This window comes from Triticum dicoccoides, chromosome 6B (assembly GCF_002162155.2).
Source record: "Triticum dicoccoides isolate Atlit2015 ecotype Zavitan chromosome 6B, WEW_v2.0, whole genome shotgun sequence".
In the NCBI taxonomy this organism is placed as follows: domain Eukaryota; kingdom Viridiplantae; phylum Streptophyta; class Magnoliopsida; order Poales; family Poaceae; genus Triticum; species Triticum dicoccoides.
The window spans coordinates 204,215,398-204,225,256 of NC_041391.1; the positions used below are offsets into that span (position 1 = coordinate 204,215,398).

Genomic DNA, 9,859 nt, shown 5'->3' on the forward strand with positions numbered 1-9,859 from the left:
CAGCTCACGTCGAAGGAGTCTCACCGGAAGCGCGATTCGCAAGTCGATCGACGAGAGCTTTTGAGGACCCGAAACCCCACACTCCCGGGAGGGACCCCGTCGGGGAGTGCGGCGGCTATGGGCTGCCCTAGGTCGGTCAAGCCGCCCCTAGAGCCTCGGTATTCGCAGCTCTCCAACACAAAGAACAACGAAGAACGAGGGAGCAAGAACGAGGGAGAGACAAAATGTAGATGAAAAAGTATTATATGTGTTTTTTGCGATTGTGTGTTGTTCAATCGGCCGTCACCTCTCATCTATTTATGAGGCGGCTGGACTTCCGTACAAGAAAAGGACTAAAAAGTCCATCCAAAACGTCAAAAACCCTAACCTAACTCGGACAGGAATCTTTGAGAATTTTCCGGATCAACTCGGTCTCACCGATTGGTTTTCTTTGGTCCCACCGAGTGAATGTGGCCAACTCTTTGTAAATTTCTGTAATTTCCCGGATCAACTCGGACTCACCGATTAGTTTGCTTTGGTCCCACCGAGTGAGCGTTGCCAACTTTCTGTAACTTCCTGTAATTTTCCGGATCAACTCGGTCTCACCGAGTCAATCAACTCGGTCGGTCCGAAATGACTGTGCAGCTTCTGTTTCTGACCTTGTTTTGCCTCCACAGGTTGCATACGACCTCGGATTAAGACGATTTTTATATCAAAATCAACCGATTCGAAGAGACACACAACTTTCATGTTGAAACGTTTTCCATCAGAGGCCATCTTAATTGAGTATCATGTCATTCTTTAATCTGATATCAACATAAGCATCTCCGAACTTGTCATAACTATTACATCTGAGCTCCGCTATAGACCATCTTCATATCCATCTCAATCTTTTTAAAGAGAGTCATTCAGGGGTGACCTACAATAATAAGTTTGAATTAGTCTTGATGCAGCCTATGTTAATTTTATGACTGTGCCACTTTTAAGCGTCAACACCATCGACCTATTCGCCGACGGTATGCGGGCCTCGCTGCCGCTGCCTCTTCCGACTGTGGTAGCCAGCAAGATCTTACCATTCTGACGACGCCGTTCGTGAGCGATCCGACTGTCCAAACGGTGGTCATCTTCAAGCTCCAGCAGGCAGCGGCGATCTTCACCGACACGGCCAGGAACCACGCATCTTGAGGTGCGTGTCGACCATGGACGCCGACAAGTCCCCGGTCCACTGACGCCTAACTGCACCTATTCCGCACGCATCCTCTCACAATCCTCCAACTGCTCTCTATCTACACCTTCCAACTTTGCCCTGGTTCCCAACTGTCGGATGAGTTACGCCGCCGGCAGGAGCGGATGCTTCGTGGGTCCCGTGATCGATGCTATCGGGAAGGCTTCTGTTGAGCAGCAGATTACAGATCTCCATTGGTCTGAGCAAGAAAGATGGCAAGCCTTGACAAGGGATATTATCAATGCGATACGCCGATGCCCATTCTTCATCTATTTTCTGCGAAATTTATCGTCCAAGTGCATTTGTTTCGCTGCTGTATGGCTTAGCAATGCTCAGTGTGGTGCTTTGGCTGTAGAAACCTCATTCAAATGGAAAAACTTAGCATTTCCTGATTTGGTATTGCAACAACCAAGTACACCCATGCCACATACGTAAGGCCATTCGCCAAAATCAGAAAGAAAGATAGAACAAGCGATCATTTACTTCATACAGTAACCAAATCTGCACAGACAACATTTCCATCATCACCTGTAACAAAGCAACATGAATAAACGCATCTAAATCGGCTACACAGTGTGAATCGGTTTGATCTGTGCCACCCCTCATAGAAGCACTAGTAGGTAGGTAAGAAACAGTTAGCAGATGAGCTAAATTAGTCATTTTGTTTAGCTACAACCTGACCTTGTCACTCAGGATAGTGACACCTGACCCTGTAAAAATTCTAAAAACTTATGAAATCCGTGCCATTCTTTTCTTTAGATGGCACTCCCGTCCCGTGCCCCCTCCACGTCTAGCTAAGCCTGCTACATCTATGTACACTTTGTTATTCGGTTAGCGAAGCCGCGGTGGTGGTCTGGAGCGCTCAACAAGGGACTGACCCATCAGCACCGTCCTGCGCAGGAAGGTTGAGATCTGGTAGCGCGAAGCTGTCATGTGGGGACTGCTGCTGCTGCTGATCAAGCTGCTGCTTTCCCTTCTGCTCCTTCAATGTGGCTTCATTCCGTGAGTTGGATTGCTCTATTCTTATCTGCACAATGCCAAGATTCTTTTTTTTGTTAGATGTGCCTATATCACAGCACAGACAAAATTATTAGGATGGAAGGGGAGAAAGCATGTTTACATGTATCTTTCACACCTGTTGCATATATAGTACATAAGAATTCATAAACAGCGACGTGAGAATAAAATAGCAAAGGAAATTGGGGCCATTCATTGACTACCATTGACTAATTTTTACTAGAAAAGCATTGGTCCCATGATTTCAAATCTACAAGACCAGCACAAGGATAAACCACAGCTTCCTTGGATGTATATGCATTGAGTGCTTTGATAATGTGTAGCCATTACTTTTCCTATTACAAATACCGCGTCTGCTCGTGTACTAGGGAAAGGCCAAGCCAGCTACAACATACCAAACAAACGTGGCTCGTGTACTAGGGATAGGGATGGAGACCACACCTACCACACATGCCACAGATGAGAAAATAAGATGGTCACTGGACACCCCCCAAGATCACCACGCAAGGTCTAGGAATTAATCAGCATGAAATACACATCAATAGGCCCAAAAGGTTTTTTTTTTTACTAAGAGAACTTATGACGATACGCATGAAAAGGGGTAACTTATTCAAGAGAACAAGTTACTATCAAGGTTTCTCCTGGAGAGTCTCTCTTCCATTATCAATTTTCTTTTTACCAGTTTTCTCTTATTGTAAAGAGGGACCAGCACCAACTCCTATTTAAAATGGCCGAAATACCCTTAAATCCAAGTTGCAGAGTTGGTTGCAACTACAGTTGAACTGAATCAAATGGAGTTAAGTGGGCTCTGGTATCTTAAAAACGTAAAAGAAGTAGTTCCTTTTGTTGGTAGTGTGTTGTATGCACAAACACCCTAAAACAATGCCACTGTTGAATGATTACCGTTTTTAGAATTTGTGGCTTCTACATGTGCGACATAGTTGGTTATGTTTTGCATAAGTTACAGCGACTTAAGCGCACACAAGTCCTTCCAACGTTATGAATCCAGCTATCAAATGCGGCCACTGTCTCAAAAGGGGACCGCTGAAAAACATTATTTTAAGGACATTTCGCTATGACTGTTCAGTCATCACTTAGCTAGGCATTTTTTGTTTGCAAGGGTACAATTTTTTTTATTCCAAATAAGAAAAATCCCGATTTGGTTTTGGGGACTCCCTGTTTTGGGGAATTAAACCCTCAAGATCAGCCCCGACTTTGAGATGACTTACAGTCAAGTCCTGTAAAGTTAGTCGCTAACAATTTGATCAGGCATTATCTATCACTTAGGATGCGCATTAATAGCCAAAAGAAGGCATCCACTTCTACTAGCAAGGACTGGTCATGGTTCATCGGTGCCTTGCTCACAGCAAGGCACTGGATCTCATTCCCTGGTCATGAATGTAGGCAAAGAAAGAAAGAGACAGTGAAAAGACCAGGACGTGTTTGGTACAAAAAAAAGAATCATTGGAGTGAATGGAAATGACAGCGCCATTTTAATCAGAAATCGGACACTTGTCTAGCCAGGTAATCATGGCATTTAAACAAAGATCTGTGGTTGCCTCTATTGAGTTACTGTTGGCTGGATATGAAGTTATTAACTGAACAGGTCACTGCCTACAGTACAGTAGTACCAAAAGTTATTCAGAAAATTTCAAAAAAAAGTTATTCAGAAAGAAAATAGAGAAATCTCCACCAAATAACAATGTAAAATTCCCATTAGCCATATGAACGAGCCGTGAAAAAGATTCAACAAAAGACAGAAACAAATGGCCAATGAAATGAAAAAAAGACACTAGCCACCAAACCAACACCCTGTACACCCTACAGCATCTTTAGGCGGGGATAGCCTACAAACTAAAGCGCTTACAAAACGATCAACGGGAACCATATGGACCACTAACTTGGGAGGCATACAAAGCTCCCATGCCATAACAATATAAAACTCCAGACTTATGCTTTAAGCTAGAGCTAGAACAAAACAGGATGCATTTTTCATAAGCCGTTCCGCCGGAAAGATACCCGTTCGGTGGCGGCCCACGCACCCTATCTGGGACAGAAAAAGAAGAGCGCAAACAGATAAGAAAGTTCACCTCAAGCTTGTCATTTTCTTTCGACAGCGCGGAGCAAGCCCTCTGCAGTTCCCGCATCTCCTGCTCAAAATCCAAAAACAAATTCCAACGCTCTGTTTAGTAATCCGGCTGTAGCGAGCTTAGACAAAAGGCGTAAATTTTTAGAAAGATCAGTAAATCTTATCATCACCTCGTGTAGGCTCTCGTTCTCCACGGCGAGCGACCGCACCAGCTGCTGGACCTCCGGCAGCCTCTGCAAATCACGGCAGTAACCAATCATCAGTGCTGCTACAAATTAAGCCACTGAAACAGACCCAAAATGATGTATTTCTGGCGCTATATTCCTGTGCTTTTTGGTCACGGGGCTATCTTGGTGATGAAGCAGGTCTTTTTGGCTAGTACGTACAGCTTTTGTGGCTTTGGCCCTAAGACTCCCCCTTTCTTATTCGGCCCTCATCACACCCTTTCGGGCGGCAGGCCGAGATGTGCTGCTGCTCTGCTGCTTTATTCTAAAATCTAAACTAGTAGTACGTACACAGATGTAGTTCAACCACCACTACGACGGCCTTTTTCCTTGTGACGACTAGTGGCGTGGCACTCGCCGCCGGGTCAAGGCCAGCCCCTCTCTCTTTTTGCCGAGCGAGACCGGTAAAACAAGGCGCGTACCTACGTACGTACACAGTCGTAATACTTCTCCACTGCGAGTGCAGGACACCACGCATGATATGCATGTACACCATGAAATAATTTACCACGTAATCCGGTACGGTAATTGTTACGTATTTGATGAAGGAGCTCACCAGTTTCTTCCGTTGCCTCTGACCGGCCGGCCGTGGAGGCGGGGCCTGGAAGGTCAACTGCGGCCGTCGGATGGAGCCCACCTGCAGAGAGGGGTAGTGAGCAGTTGTAAGCAACCAAACCAAACCAATCAATGAGCAGCGAATCACACTCCAACTTGGAGGATGGAACGACAGGCCACAGCTGCCTCGACCCAACACATCACGGACGGACACGAGACCGATTCACGCATCACAGGGGAGACACACACACACACAACACAACACAAAGCATGCTTAGGAGTAAAGATATTGCTATTTTTTCGATTGAAATGAATAGTTCGAAGACACTTCCTTTCTGACAAAAAAATGTTTAAGATATTGCTCCCGTTCCAAAAAAAAAAATACCCCCGCTCGCCAATCAGGCAACAGCGGATTTTATTTTTTTTTGAACACACGCAACAGCATGATGAGGCACGCGAATGAGTGACGAACCATCACCAAAAATATATTTTTTAAATACGGCCACTTCTTCTTCGACCGTATCGACCGACGTTACCACATCTACATGGCCCATTTCTGGTCAGGCAGGGAACGCCATCGGCCGGCGCAACCAACCACCACACGACGCAAACGCCATAACAGAAGTCGCCGTCCCTATTCGGGAATCGGCATCCATCCAGGAAGCCCACTGCCACGGCGGGCCCTCGCTCCCCGCAAAAGGCAAACAGGAGAAAACTACCCGACGGGACGCCCCGTCGATCACAAGCACGGCGGCGCCGGGCGGCCACGGGGGTAGCAGCGGCGTGGCCTATGCTATGCACGCCATCGATCCTGCCACCCACTTGGATCCCGGGTTTTAACTCGGCGCTTTTGACTCTGCGTACACTCAACACCAGAGAAGGGGGGTAGCGGGTGGGGACCACACCCTGCAGGCTCCCACCACACGAGCAATTGCACCGGGGGATAAAGGACATGGGAAAATGACCACGCTGCCCCCCACGAGGCCCCTCGCTTTAATGCCCCCACGCTGTAGGGAGCCGAGGGGTAGCTCGGGGATACGGAAGGGCATGGTCGCGTGGAGATATGCCGAATTGAAGCCCCGGCCGCACCCACCGGCTGCACCGCGAGTTCCCCGAACTGCCCCCCCTTCGCCCGTACTAGCAGTCAACTGCTGCGTGCATCACTCCAGCATAAGCAAATCCGCACGCACTTATGGGAAAAAGATGCTGAATTTCGGTTTCTTCTTTTATGGCTTTTTTTTGTCCTGGAACTGGCAATGGTTTTGCAACTGAAGTAGTAGGAATTCGGGAGGAGGAAGAACCGAGGTGATAGGCGCGAACCAATGCGGATCCCCGGAGCAGAACGTGGCCAAGCGAGAGGGGATTGGAATGGTGTGAAATGAGGAGGAGCAGATGAGATGGAGACGGTGGAAAAGGCGGTGTTCAAATCACGAAGAAGGGAAGGGAAGGGAAGGGATCTTTGCTGGTTGCTGCAGCTGCTGACCAGTAGGGGCAGTTTCGTCATGCGGCAGGGTAAAAAATCGAAAAGGGCAAAAAGAAACCAAAGAAAGGAAAGCGCAGAGATAGGAGAGAGAGACGCTGGTGGTGGGGGAGGGAGAAGAACCCAAAGCAAAGCGGGGGGCGGCGGCAGGGACGTGAGAGACGTGGGGGTGGATGGATGGATGGATATGAACGCACGCACCTTCGTCGCCTTCGTCGTAGTCGCCGGCGCGGTGGCCGCGCGGCGGTGCCACGGCGAGCAGAAGGCGCCGTCCTCGCCGCCGCTGGTGGACGCGCCGGAACGGAGGGAGGCGGAGCCGGCGCTGTAGTCAAGCGGCGACGCCGGGCTGGACCGGGCGCACCTCGCCTTCCCCGCCGCCGTCGCCGACGACGACGCCGGAGAGCGGCGGCGCGAGCGCTTCCCGCGCGCCACGGCCGGCCAGGACAGCTCACCCTCCATCGGCCTCGCGCGCTTGCTCCACGGCGGCGTCCACCCGGCCAGGTCGGCCCCGCGCAGCGAGCAGATGATGTCGGCGGCGACCGCGTCGTCGGCGGCAGCTGCGGCGGCCATGTCGCGCGTGCGTGCGTCCTAGCCCGGGAAGAAAGAAAACCACGACGGCCGGACGGAGACGGAGACACCCCCGATGCGCCGGTGGAGTGGATGGAGAGGGAGGAGGAGGAGGGTGGAGGTGGAGATGTGGGTGGGAGCAGGGCAGGGAAAGGAATGGGAAATATGGGGGGCGTGGAGACGAACCAAGGCCACGGCGTGGTGGCCGGGCCTTTTAAATGCCGGAATAAAACCGCGGACTAAAATAATCCCCACCCCCGCCCCGCACACACGACACACACACACCTCGCCTGCCCCCGCCCCGCACCGCCACATCGCAGCACATAACTTGCCCTCCCACCGACCGACGGGCCCCACGGTCAGCAGGACCCACTCGTCATTGACTAACCGCGGTGAGCGGGGCGAGGTGGCCGCCGCCCGACCAAGGACAGGATGGGAGCCGAAGCCGAGCCTTTCTTCCGTCCGCGCACAGTGGCCACCGCGGAAATGACGGGCGCGCCCCCGGTGGGCCCGCCCGTCAGGGACCGGAGCGCACCGGGGTGGAACTGGAAGAGGCGCCAGGCGTAGGACGCAAGCCAGGAAGGGGGGGGGGGAGCGGAATGGGAGTTTGAGCTGCGGGCGGGGGCAGCGTGTCAGTGACCCGCTCCGGGTTCCGTGTGACGAGGAGAAGGACGATGGATGGAAAGCGCCTGAGCCTCGGAGAGGAAATTCTTTTTTCTTTTCTTCGGATGAAAAGAATAGGAGCTTGCTTCTGGAGCTGCCCCTCCTCTCTCTTTCTCTCTCGTTCTGCTGGCCGCTGCTGACTGTGAAGTTACTGCGCACATTCCCACGCACGCAACGCAAGGCAGCAGGCAACAGTGTTGGTCGCCGGCGGATGGTTCTTCTCTGCCTTTCTCTCGCTGACACCAGGGGCCCATTTGGCAGCGCCAGCGCACCAATTCTCATTTTAAATTCCAGTAGGGACTTTGGAGAGCACACATGTTTCTCCCTCCATGCAGGTTGGATTTTCCCCCCTGATTCAGTCACTGCAGATAGGTTGTGTTCAGGGTAGAAGAATTATTCGATACCGTAACCCAACTCGTACTGAAATCTCAAAGAAAAACACGTAAAAACACGGCTCTGTATTTGCCGCTGGGCCTCTGGAGTCTCCTCTAGTTCCTGCGCAAGCAAGCTAGCTGGCGACTCCAGTCCTGATCTACTAGGCTACGACGAAGAATCTGAAACCAGTCCAATGTTTGGATATATAAATAAGTAAAATCGAGCTAATGTGGGTCGCACTCGCCGCTGGTCTTTTCCGTTTTCACCCTCCGCAGCTGGCGTTCTAGGACTGAACGAAACTGCCCTGCCCGGTCTCCACCGCGTGGAACGACTTCCCGATCGCCATCGCTGCTTCTTCTGACCAGTTCTTCCCGGCCTCGAAGTGGAAGCGCCGCCGCTGGCCACAGATGGGCACGCACGCTCGCAGCATCCAGTTCCAGCCGCTCGGTAGGTCCGCCCATGTCTTATACGGATGTACTAGTACATATATGCTGCGCTGCTTTCTCCGGTGAACGAACAAAACAGCCAAGCTAGAAGGAGATGTTCATGCTTTCACCTGTACTGGCTTAATATACTTTTTGTTGTCTCAAGAAAGAATACTCTTTGTGAGTGAAGTTGGGTTAGGTTAGGAGACGTTGACAGTGCTGCTGCACACACTGCAATTCAGGCACGAATTCAAGGTGTTTTGTTTCGTCGGAATTGAACTTTATTCAGGTGTCCAATTCATTTGTGTGATTAGTCCATAGCTCCATGAATATCAACTCAAGTTAGTATTTGCTGTTACAGTACGCGCATGGGCATGGCTCGGGGTGGCTCGCAGCCATGCAGTATGGGCATGGAAATATTCATGGCGACCAATCACGCATAGTGTGCACGTACTCGTACAACTGTAGCTGTAGGAGGCGTGGGTGAGAAGACAGGAGTCGTCAGATGGTCGGTCGAGAACGAGTGGCCGCCGGCCACATGCACCAGGGCAACTGGGCAAGGGAGCTGAGGTGACTCGTAAAAACCTCGGTAGATGCGATGCGATGCGATGCAGGATGAGTAAGGGCATGCGCTTCCAGGAAGGCCTCTTCAGACGTTTTTTTCGCGCCGGCGCCGAAAAAACGGTCCAGTCGCGTCCTCAGGAGCCGGATTTTCGCCGGCTTGGGCCGAAAACAGCGCCGGCGGACCCAGCCCGAACCCGGCGCGTTGGGGGACGCCCGGGGGTTGGCGCGAAAAAGCCGCGGGCCCGCCGCGTCAACGACATGGCTCTCTTTTCGGCCCTTCGTCGTCCTCATCGCCTCGTTTCCCGCGGCAAATCAATGCCAAAGCTGCCGCGCGCTGCCGCGTCGGTCAGCCTGCATCATTGATGCCTCACGGGGCGGCGCAGTGAAGACCGGACGACGCGCGTCCCTTGCCCTCCCTCGCCCGCCACGCGTACACACGGTGGCACGCGCGCCTCGGCCTATATATGACGCGCCCCGGCGACTCACACTCTCCCGCCGTCGTCGTTCCTCCCTCTCCTCTCCTCTCTTTCGCCGTCTCCAGTTCACACCCATGGCCGAGCGCTTTCCAAGCGACGGCGCGGCGGCGAACGGCTTCGGCCGCCGCCATCTTCATGAAGACGAGGCTCGCCTCCTTTATGAGGCCGAGTACCCGGTCCCGCCGGACATGCGGGTGCCCGGGGCGTGGAGGATCAGCGC

General features: G+C 51.9%; 1 protein-coding gene across 1 annotated transcript; it reads right to left on the reverse strand.

Moving 5' to 3' along the window:
- Positions 1–1,665: 1,665 nt before the first annotated feature.
- On the reverse strand, positions 1,666–7,333 carry LOC119324378. Its single transcript, XM_037598168.1, has 5 exons — positions 6,771–7,333; positions 5,091–5,171; positions 4,481–4,543; positions 4,312–4,371; positions 1,666–2,231 (listed from the first exon to the last, which is right to left on the reverse strand). Exons 1-5 carry the CDS (start codon positions 7,137–7,139, stop codon positions 2,067–2,069), a joined length of 738 nt encoding a protein of 245 aa, XP_037454065.1. The 5' UTR covers positions 7,140–7,333; the 3' UTR covers positions 1,666–2,066.
- Positions 7,334–9,859: the final 2,526 nt, after the last annotated feature.